The following is a 19,429-nucleotide window of genomic DNA, read 5'->3' as shown; positions in this document are numbered from 1 at the left end:
TGCGTATTTTGGATTTTGATATTAATTTTCAGTCAGGACTCAGCTAATCTTTCATGCCAGAACCGACACAGGAACCAGTATCAGATGTCCTGATGCCTCTTGTTATACCGATGAGCTGGAAACTGGCTGCTTACAAGCGGGGTATTTGCACGTTCAGCCATGTGGTGTAATTATAACTCAACTGCGTGTACACACAAGCAGAGAGAACTGGGGTTGCTCATTACCTCCTTTGTCAAAGCCTATTTTTCTTTGCAAGATAGTTCCTATGGCACCAGAATAAACAATAATTTTGGTTCTTTGCACACCACCATCGTTTTTCCAGACAACCCATTCTGTCATTGTCAATGCTCTGATTATATAAGCACTGCCAATAAAACCTTCCAGTCGCTCTTGTTTTAGAGGCATATTTCTGCTCAGCTTTTAGGAGGAGGAGGTGACAAAAGACACACACAAGCGCACACACAGACTTGCACAGAGCTGCACGCACAATCACTTCCCCACTTTGCTGATGGAACCGGTTATTTGCAATAGGGATGCACAAAACTGGACTATCTCAGTCCTGAATGGAGGTTCTTGCTGCATGTGCTCTTGGCATGCTCCGCTGTAGAGTTAGAAGCCCTACATGAATCCTATGGATGGAAAAGGTCTGCATCAGTTCAAGCACAATTCAGCACATGGAAGAAAGATCCATCTGCGTATCACCTTGCATTTGTGACATCCGACAGTCAGGCGTTGCACCAGAGAAGGCCGTTACAAACTTACCACTCTAAGTACCAACAAAATAAGCTTCCAAATAACAGATGGTAAGTCCATGGAGGAGCTGAGAGCTGAGCTAAGTGTTTCCTACTTAATAGGCTTAGACAATAACTGCTGGCCGCTTCCTTCTTCTCAGCATACTCAGTCATGAACCGCAAGTGGAAGGATACTCCCAGGAACACCTTTGGAAATTTCAAATAAAAGGATATTTAGTACAAACTCTTCAGCCTCTTGATCCTACCTGGACCACGGCTCACATTCATCCTATATGTGAGCCTGCTGAGGGGATTATTGCTAGAAACCTCTGGCTTTATCCACTTCCAGAACAAGGTTCTGTGTACTTCACTGATTTTTCTATGCAAGCTGGGCTTTTTCTCACAGTTGTTTTAGAGGGAACCATTTATATAGGCAATAAAAAAAAATATTTTACTACATTGCTGAAAATGCCATCAGGTTACAGTTTATCTTAACAGTATATCATGTACAATGTATTAATAAAGAAGCACTAAATATTATATTGCTTTTGGCATAAAGAGTACATTATAAGTGTTTATAAACACAACAGTAAATGTTACAGACTTTTAAGTAATCCTATTGACCTGAGCGTAAATGCTCTGTAGCTACCGAATCATGATATATAAACACTTTACGGATAAACTTTTACAAGCCATTTATAAATACACTCTTAGTAAGAAACATGACATACTCCCAAATAGACACAGAAATAACTCACAAAAACCAAGATTAATTCAAGAAAGACTACAAGTCTTTTTATTTGGTTTAGTTCCTGTAAATCAAAGTTATAACTCAGCACACAAAAGTAAAATTAACACAGAACAGCATTTTTTAAAAAAATATTTTTCATTGTTTTTCAAATGTGGAATTTGACAGGAGAAAGACAGGACCTGAAATGGCCACGCTGGATGGCTCAGAAGAAGAATTTCCAGCAGTAAGCAAGAAGCATTAAATCTGTTCCTTCTCTCTTTATGCCATTTTATTTATATGACGCAGGTCATTTGCTTGCAGGTATCTACTAATCGCGGGAACACATCGCATCTAACTGGCGCCACCTCAAAGCTAGTTGCCCAAGTCAGTATCGGTCACCTAGCTAACTCGATCAGTGGAGCAAACCGGGCACATCAAGGGGACATTCCAACCCATCTGCCTTAGACTGCTTTATCCGAGGCAGATTCACCCTGTGGAGAGGTCGCCTTCTCACCAGCAAGAGAGCTATCCATGTTCCCTCTCTAATGTTGGAGAACTATCGCATAGACAGCCGTGCCTGAAAAAGTCCCGGTTCTGAAGCCTGCTGTTGAACAGCTGCAGAGTCAGCTCAGCGTGAGACATGGCATTTAAAGGTTAACTTGTGAAACGGAGAGCTTCAACTCGGGCAAAGAGCGTCTGTCAAACTTGACAGACCTTGCAGTAGTATCGCTATGACGATACTGGTTATCGTGGGGATGGATGGAAAAGTAGCAGCTGATACTTGAAGGCAATGACTGACCTGGATAAAACGTCTGCTGGATTCACACCTCGGTACTTGCCAGTCACAACAGGAGGAGGGTGTGAAGCACTTTGAATCCCAGTGAGTTTCCGACTTCTGCATCTGCCTTCCCCCAACACCGTTAACCCAATGTTATCCTCATCCAGGGCAGACAAGAGGACAGAAAGGTGAATTTGTGCCCGTTTCTCAATACTGGCACTTCAACGTGTGTCTTTATAAGACCATCTGGAATATGGCAGAGCTGACTCTGCTGTTTACCTTCCATAAATGCAACCTGTTCTTAATATCAAGTGTCAGTAAAATATTCTGAACAAATCTGAATAAAGTGCCAAGATGAATGGTAATTGATCACTATGAATAAACAACTGTCTCTATTAAACAGTTAGGACTGTACGGGTAAAATTTCCTCTCAATCTAACACTGTAGTGAGGAGCTTTCTTTGGTACCAACTTCTAACTGGCTCCCCGGCATAATGATAACTCTGCGTAACTGAAGGGTGCTTTATGCACTCTGACCTCATTACAATGAACCCTTTGAATAAACAGTTGCTCTATCTGAATGTTCACCTAAGTATTTTCAAAAGAAAATAGTGAATATGTACAGACAGGAACAGTAAAATATGCTTCCAAGGTAGGTTTACCACGCTTTAAGAATAACAGGAGCTACATCATCCTTGCTAAGATGCCTTATTTGAAAAAAATTTTAGTAAGGCTAATTAGCAATGCCAAAAAGAGCAGTTCTTACCAGTTGGGTTGCACGAGCGTAGCACAGCTGGACTCTCCTGTTCCGACACCCTAAATGGTGAATCTTGATGCACTCCTGCTCGTATTCTGGGAATAAAGGGGTCTTCAGAGCACAGCAGCCTTGTCTACTTTCTTGCCTGGAGTCTACTACGTTGCACTGACTGAATTGGATGGCAAGCACCACCACGTGTGCCTGTTAATAAACAAGGGTAGAAGCCCAGAAGATGGTAGCCTGTAAACGTGTAAAAATATTCAGTACTGGCACCCATACCCCATGGCTGGGTTTGGCCTGCAACATCTGCACAAAAAACCCCTTCTGTGTCTGTCTACAGAAAACACCAGAAAAATCTCGGTAACGTATTAGCAATCGCTGTTCAGCACTGAATACCAATGAAACAATACAGTAATACCTGTTAGGAGGAAAATGTTGCAAAAATATGCTTTGCTTTCACCCATACTGCTAAGGCTATAATTTTCAAAAATACTTTGCTCATACACACAGGCTTTCTGAGAGGACTGACTCAAAATCTGCAGCTAGACTGAAGTGCCCGGAAAATTCTCTTTGCTGTCATCGAGTTCCTCCTGAGTGATAACCACGATGTAAAGCCAGCTGCCCATCACTGTGACAAGAAGCCAGTCTTGCTTTTTTCTGTGCAGCCAGCCCACCATTTCTAACAGCGTGACTTGCAATGCATCGTCCCCTCTAAGCGCAAAGAAAAGGCACAAGTACAAGAGTCTCTTAGTAAAACATTAATCTCAGATCACAGATTTATTTTATGGATTTGCAACACAGCCCATATTACAAACATTGTCTGGGAACATTTACAAGAATAAATAAGATGGACTCGCAGTTGTAAAAAAAAGATTACACTTCACTGTAATGTACAGTCAAAAAATATATCTGATATTCATTGACTTGACATTATTTACTTTCCTTCTTTTAAGCTAGAAAGAAAAGACACTGAATGCACAGTGTTGAGATTTTTGTATTTATATTTTTTTCCTTTTTTTTTTCATACGTGCTTTATCTATCAAACATCCAAACTGTACAAGTGAGTTTCACCAGTAATCCATAAAGGCCAAAGAGGGGGGCAGACGGGGTGGCATCGCAACAGCAGAGGCTAGCTCTCATGCAGCACTCCTCCCTGCTGGCAGAATGCATCCAGGGAGCTGGAATAGGATACTGCTGATCCAGATGCAGCCACAGCATGGCTGTGTGAAGTAGTGACAAGTCTGGCAACAAGTGATGCTAGTACGTTTCAATTTCAACAGGATTGGCGTGGGGTGGGGGAAGGAGGTGAAGGAGGTTAAACCAATATGGGAGTGAGTTTTGTCAATGTGGTTAGTCAGTATGGGTTAAAGGGTGTATTAAGGATACAGCTCAAACTTTTGGCATAGAAGTACAGCATTTAAGTGCTGGAGATGTAAGAAAGGGCTACAGGGGTGATGAGCGGGTAATGCCAGTTCTGTTCACGGTACATGAAAGTACAGCACATGAAGTCCGGTTAGACTTTCAGCAATGCAAACAACTGACCATCATTTGTCTTAGAGAGCCTATTTTTAGAGTATCTAAATTCACAAAAGCTTGTAAAGTGCTGGCCACACTCCCACTTCCATCCCTGCAAATGCGCTCCTTTCGGTAATTTCACACAAATAAGATTTCCTGGAGGTCCTCCTTGAAAGACGATGTACTCATAAAGGAAATAAATCTCCTTAGTGCAACACATTTGAGGTATCTCACAAAGTCCACCAAATATTAGTGTTTCGGGGCATCCGATCTCCCAGTGAAAAATATCCCCACTGAAACACTCATTCTGCGACAAGCACCTCCAATAAAGTAATCACTGTGTTGTTGGAAACCTATATAGAGAAAACCAGGACCGGTCCCAAAGAGTACGTCTGGAGCGTGTACCTTCACCTTGCAACAAACAAAAGCTGGCTCCAGACAAACTGGTGTAGACTGGCTCGTGTTTATACTCCTTAAAACAGCTCATGTAGAACAGAGTTGCCAGAAAAACATTTTAGTTTGTTCTTTTCTCGTTTCATTCTTTTTTAGTTGTGGGTTTGTTTTTTTTTCCCCCACCAGGAAACACGATGGGAACACCAGCATCTGTCATTCAGTCTGCTGCATTATTTTGTTTTTTAAGGCTCAGGTTGAAAACAGAGTAGTGGTGAGAATTCTGCAGATGCACTGGGACAAGGATGGAAAGGCTAATTTAGACCTCTCATGTTTCTACAAACTGAAAAAACTGCCAGGTTTTCACAGTTATGCCAGTTCAACAAGAAACTGTAGGATATTCTGAGTATAGTTTATTTTTTACAAGGGACGCTTTTAAAATATTTTAACACAGCAAATAAGGATATAGACTAGAGGTCACTGGAAGTCAGCAAGCTTGTTTTTTTTTTTTTTTCTTTTTTCTTTCCATCACACTCACTACCTCCAGGATTTAGTCTTGATGTATGAAAATGTATGATTTTGCTTGACTGTTACAGCAAATTGTACATTCTTCAAGTATGTATATGAGGAAGATGATTGACACCTTTTCCAAGTCAATGGACAGATAATACATGATAGATTTTCCTAGCAGTTCTTCCAAGACTGCAGAAAGTGGGCTTTGCTACGCTGTTGGCTTGCCCTCGATGAAAGAGCTGTAGGTATTTTTGGGGACAGGGAAAGGAAGAGCACTTGCATTCAAATTTTATATTATGGATGTATGGCTATAGAAGACTGCAATCTAAATAAATAGGAACGCAGGAGGGTTAACAGAATCCTTATTACTCACTTCTGTCTCCCTGACTTTAATTAGCTGGCTCCCCTGTTTCTACTCCTGAAAAGGTTTGTGCAGGGAAGATGCAGTAGTTTGTTCTACCGTTTCACAGTCTCCTAGGAGGTATACTGAATTTTGACCCAAAGGCAGTGGCTATGCTGAATAACTTTTGCCACATGGCCCCTTTTATTTTTCTTACAAACTGGCGTTCACTGAAGTTCGTACACTTAAGAGAAATGAAGGAATCTCTAACAAAATAAAAGCAGGCTCACACCAAGTTCTTGAGATGCCCCTTGCACTGGCTGGAGTTATCATAAAAGTTAACTGTGCTACTAATGTAATGGCGTTGATCATTTAAATTTATTACAGGACAATGAGGTTTTCCAAGTGGAACGCTTCCACTGCATTGCGCCTCCAGGACCGCGTCAGGACTGTGCGCTGCTCTCAGATGACTTGTTAAGAATTCTGCAAGTGTGACAGATAGAGCCACCTCATATTTGAAGATTCCTCTCTCAAGCAAACCTCCTTTTATCTTTGTCCCTCTGTTACACTCCGACGGCTCCATCTCCACAGAGCTCCACAGCATGGACTGTGGCGTCACCTGTTCTTTATAATCTTGGCATGAGCTCAGAAGATTAAGAAAGATATAAGAGCAGCCGTGCAAGAATGGGAGACAGAACAAGGTGCAAGTTTCCTGCCTGTTTCAGGACTCCATTTAATCTGCCTTCTCTTCCAATGTTTGGTTTCCCCAAATGAGATTTCTTCTCTTTCCTTCTCTTCCAGACAGCAATTGGTTTAACTGCCTTCTGAATCACCTGCTGCAGGAGCCTCTCTCCTTTCTCTGATTCTACAGGACATCAAGAGCAGTGACCAGCAATCCCTGGCTTGAGATTCCCAAGGGAAATCCCACAAACTACTTCTAAAGGGCGTATGAAAAGTAAATGGAAAAATAAGTCTACCAATTGCAGGCTTAGATCTACTACTGTGAGGTCCACATTGCCGCTGACATTTTTTTGCAGGGAATTTACAGATCCAGAATAAAAGATTGGAAACTACTGACACACAGATACGTGCTTCTCTAGGCAAAAGCTTTGGGATTCCCCCCTCTGCCCTACAGAGTTATGACGACCAGACTGATTAAGGATCACAGACATTTCCCAAAACCTCTGCCTTTTGGGAGTTACCTGGATATGTGTGTGCATGTGGGCAGGGGCTGAGCCCAAGAGAGGGTACAGAAAATGCAGTTTGATTTTGAGGTAAAGGCCACAAAAGTTACAGCTTTTCAATGCATTTAGAAAGCTTTCATTCCTAACTGCCTGTTCCCTGTGGATCAAAATACTCACATAAATGGCTAAAACATTAATAAATTATGAGGGAACCACCAGTGTGCTTATAAAACCGGCTGGAGCTGACCATAGCAAAGACAGATATAATTCTGTGCAACCTTGCTAAAGAATTTCAATCACAAATTGAAAGGCCTCCTAGTAACCCTAGTCCAGAGACTTCCCTGATCAGAGAAGACCAATTATTTCAAACTGCAGGCACAAGAAATGCACCAAATTCCCAGTTGCTTTCTGGCCACCAGAGGTCCTGATTCAGTTACCTTCACATTTACGTTCTACTACCTTGCATGGTCTCATTTTTTTACATTAATAAACAAGTACCTCACGCCTATTTGCAGGAGTTCAAATGCCATTTTCCTTACAGTTAATTTGAAAAAGTAAAAAAAAAAAAGTCCCAGCATAGGACACAGCTCCTGCGGAGATCTTAATTAAAAAGCCAACCAACCAATAAGAAAACCAAAACCAACCAACCAAAAAAAAACCCAAAACCAAAAACCACCCCAAACCAAACCCAAACCCAAAACCACCAAGTACAAAACTAAAATGAAAAAAAGAAAAGATTGTTAAGACCTACTGTACCTTCTAGGGGTTTTGGTCTATCTCTTTCCTGCAGACAACTCAGGATCTTCCTTCTGCAGCAGCCAGCCTAGGTAGCTCTGGAATTCTTTGCTTCAGCTACGTCCCTTAATAATTTAAGATGTTAGTTGCCCCATGTGTGAGATAGTCAGCCCTGCTCCATCCTTCTTTACCTATTTCTAGTTCTCTGTATGTCACGTTTCACTGTAGACCAATACTATGCTATTAATTAACAGTGCCCCCTCACCGCTGAAGGATGGCTGAATGGGAATAAATTTATCCGCATTATGACCATTCAAATATTGTCAATATCATATTTTTCCAGCCTAAAATTCAGTCATTGAGGAATTGACATTTTCTACTGTACACTATTGCTTTCTATCCACAGCAGGGGATACCTAGGTTGGAAAGCTCACCCTGACTATGCATCCTTTCAGGAGTGAGAAAGCCTCCTTTATCTCACCTCATAATTTCTCTCTTTCCCAGTGAAAACAAACCCATCACCCATAATCTTGCTTCAAACACATTACACTGTTTGCTATAGGCTGCTCTCTATGGTTTAAACAACCTGAAGGTAATAAGGTTATTTAAAGCGAACTTCTCTTTCCACACAATTCCCTTTGTCGTTAATTCACATTCATCACATATGCATTATGCAGTGAGGAACAGCATAAAGACCCCTGAGCCAACACAGACTGAGGCTGAGTCAGTCCCCCAAAAGCAACGTAGCTGCATGACGTTATAACAGTTTGGCAACACAATCTGTAGTGTTTGCTGAGCATCTTTCCACACAGATTGTCGGCTGGACATTAGAAGAAGATTGACATGCACAGCTGAGTTGTCACATGATAAGCTGTGACAACCAACATTTGTATTAAACTTGATCCTTGCAAATACGAAGTAAAATTTACCTTAAATATCTTTCCCTGCAGTTTATGCTAATGTCACTTTGCATTTGCAGAAGGCTAAAAGCACATGGCAGGTTGCTCTGGGTACACTGATACACACACCTGACCCTCTAGTAGCATTTTTCATACTATGAAAACACATTTAAACCTACCCCAAGACCTTAAAGGACTCTACTGCAAGTGCTGTTCCGCCCTGCTTACCCAACACGTGCTTCTCTCCATGCACACATCCCTCCTATGGGCTTACTTCTGGTTTTTTTAATCCACTTTCCTTCATGCTACTGTTAAGCCTTGAACTTCCTCCTATACTTCACATCTCAGTCATATCGCCATTTCTTCTACCTCTCTCTTCCTTTTATCCTGGCTGTCTCCCTCAGTGCTTGCACTAGTCCTTCAGTAACTCACGATGAGGACCTATCACTATACTATTTTCCATGTAAAATTAACAGAATACTAAATGCTAATTAATATTACCAGAGTATCCACAGGGAGTGATTCCCTCTGGCTTTCTGCTGATAGCAAACTCATGAACACTTTGCTGACTTTTAGTTTCCTCCTACCTGGGCAGCTGCTGAAAAATCCCATTCTGGGATCAGGATTCCCTCTTCCTTCTTCTTTGCTAATGGCTCCAGCTCCTGACCTACACTGTTACAGCAAGCCACCTGTAATCTAAACACTAATATTATGCCTTCCTTCTCCTTTTTCTCTCAGTAGTTTTGCTTTGCCTTCTATTTTTTTTCTGCAGAATTGTTTGTGCTGCTTAATGGCAAAAGGAAAAAAAAATTAAAACCAGTAGTTTGTTTCATGAGACGCCAGACGTTCACCTACAGCCCCAATAGGAACAAAAGGTGGTTTTGTGATTCCTTGCAGACAACAGAAAGGACCAACTAGAAAGAGAGCAGAGGCACCTGTGAGGGGGTTCCCACCAATACTTTGTGGCACACTGGCTACATCAAGGACACTGCAGTTCCAGCTCATTCAAATCCTTCATCATATTCACTTGGAACAAGCCAAGAATCCAAAGCTCCTTGGAAAGAATATGAGCTAGGCGGTTCAGCATCCTATGCAAGCCCCTCCTCTGCCTAGCAGGAAGAGGATTATTGCTGTTCCAAGCGACCTTCCTTAGATTCTTGCAGGTCCTGGTAGAGCTGATAGCTATTTGGTTACGTACTGATATGTTTGAGTCCAGAGTTGCTTTTATCAGATTTAGTTTTCATCCTGCATTGTCAAGGCAAAGGTATGACTATTGAAAAAAGAATGACCATGAAGCAGAGGTCCTTTTGAGTTCACATACAGAAGTAGCAAAATTTTCTGACCTTCTGGCATGCTCTGTGCCAGGCATCGACATGACAGAGCTCTCAGTACGGTCTATTTACCTGAGGGTGGACAACTACAGGGTGGTAGGAATGTGGAGTTTCCTTAAACTCTTACCTTCAGTCTATCCTTTAGCAAGTCTGTATTTGAAGAAACCTACATCTTCCAGAATCTAATTTACACAGAGACCAACCTCGTATCCCCACACCCTCAAGATAAAGAAATGGCTAAATTGAAGTACTGAATACTGTAAGGCCTTGTTCATTCAATTATTTTTTTCTCCAAGATTACCCTCCAGACCTTAATGATTAACTATTTAAACATACTCTTTCAGAAAAGCAATTTCTTAGCTGCTAGAAGTCAGAGTGAGATCCAGAACCGTGGCAAAACACATCTGGCGTTTGTTTCAAAGAAGGAGAGTTGCAGAGGCATTTTTGCAGAGCAAAACAAAAGCTGTTTTGCTTAAGAAGGAAAGTTGCTGTGCTGGTCTAACACTTGTCAGAATAGGTTTCTGTGTCTGTACATCACCTTTCCTACAGCTTAGATGGGTTACCATTTTGAAGCTTGTAGGGCCTGGAAATCCAAATAAATCACTCAGCTATATCTGACTGTACAACAGTTTGGAAATAGCGAGGAAATCTTGACCAAACTCAATTTTAAGATTACCTTCAGATTTTAAGCTCTTGAGCAGGAACGTTCTTTGTTCTCTGTTTGCACAGTGCCTAGTTCAGCAGGGTCCTGTCTTGACTAGGGGTCCTAAGTTCTACAGCAATACAAATAATAAATAAAAAATAATAATACATAGTATATGATCAATAATACCTACTTTATACCCTGTTTTTCAAAGAAACACTGTACCCCAGAAAATACTTGAAAAATATGGTAACAAAGTTACCAAAAGTTGCAAGACAAATGCAATTTGTTTGATGCAAATATTTAACCTTAAGGTTCAAGCGGCTGGGAAACTCATTAATGGTATTGCTTCACCAGCACTGACAGGAACACGGACCAGAGAGATGTAACCAGTTCATGCACAGCCCTGGAGTCTAGCAGAAACTGGGAGGAAACATCTGTGTAGAAGCCGAGGCAGTGAATCCATGAACAGCTTCTCATCTTCGCCATCTATTTTCATGCTAAAAGGGGCTACATATGGAAAGAGAATTCCAGTGGGTTTTTTTAGTGTTGGCCTTTCCATTTGGAAAAATGAATAGAAGGAAACAGGTAAGGTAGAGAAACTGTAATGAAACATTTCATATACCCCCTATGGCTATCTCATTTTTCCCAGATGACCGCTGCCTGAAATTCAGAAATTAAAGACTGGGATTTTAGAACAAAATTGGAGATTAAAAGGGAAACATTTAAATGAGAATTTCCTAAGGGTTTCGTTCTTTCCCCACTCTGCAGCAAGGAGAGCAAAAGTACAAACCGAAAGAGGAGAGAAGTCAGAGGGGATTAGAAAGTCCAGTCTTTCAGTCTGTCTCCCATTTTGCTAATTTTTACAGTAGGTTATTTAAGAAGCAGTAGATGTTCCGATAGAAAGCAGGCAGCAGCAAACACAGGCGTCATCTCCTCCTTCCAGTGAGGTCTGTGCAATCGCAGTCTCTTGCTCCGGGAAGGAGAGGTTTCCCTTCCCGCACTTGTCACTCCCTTCCAGTGTGGGAGAGGGGAGAAGCGTCTGCCACAGATTGGGGTCTGGCATTTCGGAGGCTCCCCTCCCTCCACTGGGCTAAAAGGAACTCAAATATTCCAGTGCAACCTCGTATACAAATTTATACTGTTCCTGAAAGAGAGAACAGAAACCAGTGACATTAGGGTACAGGTAAATTCTTCAGAGCCTCATTCTACAAGCTGGCAAAAATGCCTCCTCCCTCTTTCTTATACTGTTTGGCAGGTCCAGGCAAACAGTAGTTGTATTTCTATGTGATCCTGAACAAGCATCACTAAGACATGGTATTGTCAATGAAAAAGAAAAACACTCCAAGAGAGCCACAGTATGGACTAATCATTATTTGCTTCATGCTCTCGTTGCACGCATTGTTTTTGAGGAAAGAATTTAGTGTGATCGATTAAGATGTTTGAATTCAGGACAGTTTAATCTCTTCGGTTGCAGGGAGCAAGGCCTGGGGTTTGGAATGCTCTCCCTTCCAGGTTTCAAGGCATGTCACAGCATTAAGCACCAGGCTGTACTCGTGCACAGGAGGACAAATCCCACTCCCTCCTCACGGCCATGGTGACAGCTTAACAGGGGCTTAACCTCCTGTGGGCATCTAGGTGTGGGAGACATTGCTCATCACGCTGCCAGGGCAGCTGTTCCCCGTCTGCTCAAGCAGAGAAGCAGTGGGACCAGAGGATTCATTGCGTATGCTAAAATGGGACTGGTTTTAATTCTCATTACTTTCTGTTATGATTGTTTTTATTCATACTGAGCTAAGCCATGGAATTTTTCTACCCATCCTAAAATTCCCCCTGCATATGCTGGGTACGGTGAGGAGCAGAAAAAAAAGCTTACCAGTGACTCCACCATGTTGGATTTGTTATTCCGTAACGTTTTCACGATGTGGAACACATCAATGATATTTTGCTGTTGAATCATTTCACACACGCTGCAGATGGCGCAGAAGGTACCGCTGCGTCCCCCACCGTTCCTGGGCGCAGAAGAAAAGATGCTACATGTGAAACTAGGCAAGACTGAGGGAACGGAAGAAAGCACTGCTTTCACAACATCTTACACACCGCTTAGAGAAAGGGCTGTAAAGTAAGGACTGGTTAAGGACATCCACGGGCTTGTGGAAGTGGAGACCTGCACACTGGAGACAGGGATGGAAGGGCTAAGCTGATCCCTGGCAGTGGAGGTCAGGGAAGCCCCAGGGACTGCAGTGTTGCTCCTCACTCCTCACTGTGGGGCTCACAGCAGCTCCATGGTTGGAGCGGGACACGTGGCAGTGCTGCTTCGGTTGTGTCTGGGCTCCAATCTTGAGGCCTACCTACACAACAGAAGGCAGCAGAGCTTCTTCGGCCACTCCTCACCACAGTCAGTAAAATAATAATAGCACAATATGCAACTTGAAGTGTATTACTAACGTGATTTAACTTCATTTTCCACATCTGAAGCCTGGCAAACCACCAAATTTCCAGATCCATAATCAGTGCTCTTCAGACAGCATTTCATGAGGTTACAGATGTTTTCCAGTCCTACTTACAGGCAGTGGACAACAGTGCGTCCATCTCTTCCATCGTACTGTTCCTGCCACTTCTCCAATCTTCTGACCACCTTCAGAAGGGAGCGTTTGGAAGGAGGGGTGTCCCTGTACGCTGGCCAGCCAATGTACTGTAGGTGCTGAACTATGCGATACCCATCCTGGGGCTAAAACAAAGAGCATTGGCAAGATGTTAAATGGAACGGGGCAGGAAGCAGAGAGATCTGGTAAAGCACGGGCACTAGTTACGCAGCATCCTCCCCTCTGAATCTGATATCATCATTAACATCCTCCACTCTGGATACCTGATACGGAGCGGAAACAAGGACTTTTCGGTAATCTGGATAACAATGGTGACCTCAGATATGACAGAGGCAGGGAGAAACTAGGTGCTTTGGATCCCGTGTTTTGTTTTCAGTGGATAATAAAGTCTCATCAAACTGTATGAATAGATCAAATAAGTCTTTCCTGGTAGCCCGTGCTGGAGGTTAGGTGTGCCACAAGAACTAAAGGCAAAGAAGGTCCTCAAAAAAACTTTGGGGACTGTGGCAGGAAAGGATCCTTATGAAGGTTTTAGCAGCAGTCATTGGTGCTGAACATGGACGGGTACAGAGAGCTGCGAGGCCACAGCCTCCACCCTGCCAGCCATGCATTTACGAGCCAGCTTCACCCTGAGAGTCACAGAGCCTTACCCTTACTAGCTGTATGACTCCAGGTTGTCCCTGGTTCAGAGGCTGTTGGCCTGCGATATAGGAAGTTGAATATCTAACTGATTTATCAGTTCATGCAGTTGGACCACAAGGTTCATTCCATGCCATGATTGAACTGCTGCACAGGCTCCGACCACACAATCAGAGACTGATGTGTTAAATGGCATGAAAATGTAATTTGTGGAGCCTGTTTCCATTTCTGATTAGAAAAAAAAATGAAAAAGGAACAAAAAAGGAGACATAATCAATCTGGGAAACAACTAATGAGAGAAAAAATCCTCTACTGAAACCCTTCCCTGCAGCCCTGAAGTTGCATTGCCATGGTCCAGTGTGCAGACAAACTTTGTTTCTATCATTTCAGCTGTCCTGGGGCTGAGGGATACAGACAAAGACTTGCTTACAGAAATGGCAGTTGCTTATTTATAGGAAAAACAGTGGCAACTGGGAATCCCAGGGTAGCCAGCAAACACTGCGTGGCTCTTCAGAGACACTGCATCGTAGTTGACAGATGGAGAGCTGGTGACAATATCCCAGTTTATTTCCTACGATACTGATGATTTTCTATCGGCTACTAAGTGATTAATTGTTCTCAAATATACATAGAAAAATGCATTCCATTTAAATACAGCATTTCAGCTCTTACCATCCACTTTCTCATTTTAGCCAAGAGCCTTTTACCAATACAGACTGATGCAATTATGTTAATTAAAGCAAGTAGTTACTAAATTCTGCAGTGGAATTTTGTTCCTAGGTGAGAGATTCGGCATCTCTAAACCACAAGTCTTGGTTCTGCCTCTTCCTCATGCCAAAATACATTTTTGAGAATAAATAAGGAAAACAGCATTTCACTGATCTTACCCTGGCCATGTTGCAGATCCGGAATATCCGGTTGATGATATCTTCATCAATGTCTGCTGAAACAAACTCCACTTGAATTGGGCCATAACAACAGGATGTCTTCTCTGGCCAGTACTGCATGCACAGCTAAAGAAAGCACCAGAAGAAAGAGAAGGCACCGTAACTATTGACAAGGAAATGCATGTTCAGTCTTCTTTCCTTTCAAATTTATAACCGGCTCAAAATCCATAACCAACCCTGTATTACAAGTATTTGCTCAGAGAAAAAATCCTTCTAGATCAGTAAAAGTTTTTTATACCATGAATAAGAAAGGAAAAGAGAAATACATTTTAGAAGCTTGACTTTCCTCCCCATTATTTTTGTATGACACAATTCATAACTGATTGAATTCTGGGGTCAAAAGGTGGCTGTCAAATGAAGCTTCTGTAGGGGTATAGATTTAAAATCAACATTAAAAGATTAGTGTCTGTAGGTAAATTTAATGGGAACCACAGAGGTTTGGTGCTAAAATGAGGAAGCAGTATATGCTCCAAGAAAATTAATCTTAATTCAAGCAAAGTAGAACTTCCATTTTGTGTAAGATGAACTTTTCAGCTTTCTGACTCTACCACAGCAAGCAGGGGAGGGAGAATGCGTTAGCTCTGAGAGCAGCAAGAGCAACTCCAATTTCAGGGTGAACCACAACTGAATCTCTGAAGTTTGTGAAGCAGGTTGGAAGGCTTTTTTCTTATGCTGATACTACTGAATTGAAAGTACAAAAAAAATCCTATCCACACAAATTACAATCTAAGTATTTCAAATCCGTCTGGAAATAGATCATGGCAAGAAAATATTTTGCATGAGATCTCATTAGCAGTTTCTGCTGAGATTGTATTTCTTTCTGTTTTTTTTCTTCCTATTTTCAAGTGTAATTTTTTGGGAGTTTTGAAACCCCCAGATGCTCATTTGAACTTGATCTCAAGCTTTTCAAGTTCAATCATTGCCAGTAATAACGTCAAACGTGTGCATGCTACTGCATTAATTCTGTATTCCTGTTAGTCCTTTGATCATATGGGATTGAAATTGGGTAGGATATCCATGCAATCTTATGCATCTTTGCCCTTGTTAGTTTTTCAGGATTAAGCAAGGCAGCCAAGACCACATAAGCAAGTCCTCCTTTGTAGGTTGTCTTTACTCTTCATTCAGACTTTCAAGCAGGCTACAGAACTCTTCTCAAAGTGTTTGTCAAATAGGCAAGGAGGTTTGAGGTGAGCAGGTGCTTTAGGAAACAACCTCAAGGCACGCTGGAAGAAGAAAAAGCCTTTCCTTTATATTTAAAAGTCTGCTTTTCATAAAGCGGGTCTGTGAGTAGCCATCCACCCAAATGTATTCGTATATACAGTGCTTAAAGTGGTCTGTTATGTCCTCTGACCTCCACATGGTTTTATTTACACTTTTTCCCTGCTTAGTGGATTCACGGTTCACTTACCTATTTATTTCAACTCTTCTCCTCTCTCGGTTCTGGCACAGCTTTTATATAAGCAATTTTGGTATTTGTGTTCTACCCATGGGGATGAGTAACACGCCCTGCTCGTGCACACAAATCTGGTATCTGCAGGCAACTGTACATTAACAGTTTCATAGTGCTTAGGGTACAGTGCTTGTATCAGGCAGCGATGAACAGCTAGATCAGTACAACACTGTCATACAATGGCAGTGCAAGCACAACATCAAGTTTCTTTTCCAGAAGTCTCACTTTCCCAATTGATAGCAAACTGTTACACCTTGCCTTGAAAGCTCGTAACATACACGCTTTAAAATCATCCTTAACTTCCAGTGCTAGCTGGGTGTTTTCGGCATTGGCTGCAGCCTCGAGATAGGTGACACCATACTAGAATAACTGAAAAAGTGACTCTCCGTATCACCAAATCTCCTTTTCTGTGCCTACAGACTATCTCATAAAAACAGAACTTTGCCAGGAAAAAAACAATGCAGGTGAAGTCTTTTGCAGAAAGATAGTCGCGAGAGTAACACTGGCTGAGGCTGACTGGTTTGCGTTTTCTAAGAATGAAGCATGAGAAAGTGCGTAATTTCCAGAAAAAGCTGTGTTTTTCTTTGAAGTGTCAGAAAAAAAGGCAAAGATGACATCTGCCTCAGGATTCATTGCCAAGATGCAGAATCAGGCTGGGTGAGTCGGACAGGAGGCAGCAAATGCACAGGACCCCCAGTTCCTCACACAGCGGTGGGACTCTGCGGGCCACCAAGTGAGCCCACTTCTGAGCAGAGCTCTTACTGCGGCTGGAAATGAAACCCCATCACATTCACCCTGAAGGGAGATCTCCTCAGTGAATGGGGGGATTAGTTTCTCCATTACCATCCAAAAAAGAGGCCAACAATCTTGCTGCCTTCAAGTGTGGTAAGATTCTGAAGACAGCAAAGATACAAATGAAAAATTAATCCACGAAGTACCAACTAGTTGAGGGTTCCTCTCTTGTTTAACAAGTGCTGTAATGGGTGAATTAGCCATGCCAGATGTACTCTTCACACAAATTGTATGATTACGCCTTTTTGAAAGCTGTTATCTTCTGCCACTCGTCAGCAAGGTGGCTGGAAGTGCTAGTACAGGAGGGACTGCAGCGGATCCTCCCCTGGCAAGCTCAACTCCTGAAAATAATGGGGTGTTTAGGTAGCCAAGAAACCAACTTGGACATGACACTAGAAAGAAAAAAAAAAATACACAGCACAATGTGCTTCTCCAGAAACTGTGCAAACCACACTTCTCAGTACTACAGAATTGCATTGGAAATCTCAGGGAAAAGATCCCTCAGTGATTTCAGCATCTCTCTTGCTTATATTCTTCTGGAAGTGCCACGTGAACAGGCAAGCATGAAGCACACTAGGGCTGTGGTAGGGAACATTATTCTGAACTAAATACAAAAATAAGAAAGGGAAGAAAGCAGGCTTGGGAGGAAGATTTAGGTCCACAAACACAACATATTTAGATATCTAATCCCTGCTAATTGCAGGAAGAATTAGCTGCCTTAGAAGGAGCCAAACGCGGATTTATCTTTCATTATACCCCCAAAACAATACCTGTTACTTTCCAGTTCCCCTTCATTCTTTACTGGCGTGGGGGATGGGGGAATGGGGAGGGGGCACAGGAAAACAGCAGCAGAAATACTCTTAAAACTGCCCAGATTTGAGAAGAAAGTTAGACGACAGAAGTGATGAACAATGACTTACCTGTGCTGCATCCATCTCATTCAGCATCACGACAGAGGAGCAGTTATAATCAAACACCAGCCTCCAGAAGTCTGCTATGGTGTTGGGCAAAGGGTGTTGGGTTACAATAAAGGCAGCAGGTTGCTTGTGGCTCTAACAAAAGAATAAGATTAGTTAAAAAAAAATTCAATCAACTTTTATTCAAACGAATATTATACCCGGGAGGCTATGGCTAGGCAATCTGAGCCATTTAACCAGATTATACGAATCACATATCCTTCTCCTTGTTATCGCTCTGCAATGAATGAATGTCTCATAATGGGATTCTTTTGCTCCCAATGAAGACATTTCATTAAAGTGTCACAAGAGCAGAGATTACCCAAATCAATTATTTATATTTTGAGACTCAGCAAATAATACTAATTCTACTATTACTACTACTACTACCATCAGTAATACTAATAATTGGAAAGAAAACAGCTGGAAGCAAATGCTATCCTTTTTCCTGCAATGGACTCTAGAAACTACAGAAGGGATTAGCCCCCCTGTCTGCTATTGCTCCCTGGAGATGTAGCGCTACAGAGGTGGCACATTTGGATCCCAGCCATCCTTTAAGAGCCTGTGGAGCGATATTCAGAGCCTGCAGAGCAATATTCAGAGCCTGCAACATTGGCATTTAATTTCTGATGCTACTCTTTCACCTCAAAAAAGCTCTCTGACCTCAATCTCCCTAACCACGAATAGGAGGAACTGTGCTCCTAACCTTTGCAGGGCTGTGCTAATGAATGTTTGTGAGGCACTTCGTGATGAAAGGCTACCAGCTCAAAACTTTATCGCTTTCCAGCCACGTCAGGCAATGCTTAGATGAGCCTCCAAACCACACAGTCCTTTGTGCTGTACATCTGGGAAGCAGACTTGAATCAAAAGGCACGATACTTCTGGGTTAAGAAAAAACACCAACTCAGTAAGTTTTTGGATTTAAAGTAAAGAATTAAAGAAACCCCCGAAGTATTAAGACGGCAGTTGTGGGGGTTTGCCTTTTCTCCTCCACGTGAATCAGATGTGGGTGGAAGTGCTGAGCAGACCATGCTGGGAGGGGGAGAAGGTGCTGTGCACGCTCTGTACCAGCTTGCAGGCAGCTGTGCCATGCTTCCGAGTGCGCACGTGTCAGGAGGGTGATGGGACATGAAGTAGAGAGAAGGAAAAGGAAATGATCAGCCTGGAATAGATTTTCCTTTCTCCCTACTCTGTATTTCAAACATAGGAGCACCAGTATAGGTCAAAAGCTATGTTGTATAAGACCAACGGAGGCAAAAGAGTAGTAAATAAAATAGTGAATCTTATCTCTTAATTAGAGTTAAGAACATCGTAACGTTTCTGCTATGTTTTTGCACTGTGCCCCAACACAGCAGACTGCACAATTGGCTAAACTGTTGGCTGAGGGTAAGATGTGTTTGTGGGTTTTGCCATTAGGAGGAAAAAACGCCACCTGTTTTCTTTCCTACAGGTGAGGAACCAGGCTCACTGTCCAGTTTTAAAGGGAAGGTGACC

General features: G+C 42.3%; 1 protein-coding gene across 3 annotated transcripts in view; it reads right to left on the bottom strand.

Moving 5' to 3' along the window:
- Positions 1-5,309: 5,309 nt before the first annotated feature.
- Positions 5,310-19,429, bottom strand: part of PTPRT (protein tyrosine phosphatase receptor type T) — a 475,775-nt gene continuing 461,655 nt past the window's right edge. For all 3 annotated transcript variants that reach the window (XM_075108692.1, XM_075108691.1, XM_075108690.1), the window contains 5 exons: positions 17,900-18,031; positions 14,678-14,803; positions 13,113-13,276; positions 12,422-12,557; positions 5,310-11,692 (listed from right to left, as the gene is read on the bottom strand). In XM_075108692.1, coding sequence (XP_074964793.1) covers positions 11,639-11,692; positions 12,422-12,557; positions 13,113-13,276; positions 14,678-14,803; positions 17,900-18,031 — 612 coding nt within the window. In that variant the 3' untranslated portion in view covers positions 5,310-11,638. The remainder of the gene's footprint in view (positions 11,693-12,421; positions 12,558-13,112; positions 13,277-14,677; positions 14,804-17,899; positions 18,032-19,429) is intronic.

Source organism: Phalacrocorax aristotelis, chromosome 13 (assembly GCF_949628215.1).
Source record: "Phalacrocorax aristotelis chromosome 13, bGulAri2.1, whole genome shotgun sequence".
NCBI classification, from domain to species: Eukaryota; Metazoa; Chordata; class Aves; order Suliformes; family Phalacrocoracidae; genus Phalacrocorax; species Phalacrocorax aristotelis.
This window is presented reverse-complemented; position numbering and strand designations above follow the sequence as displayed.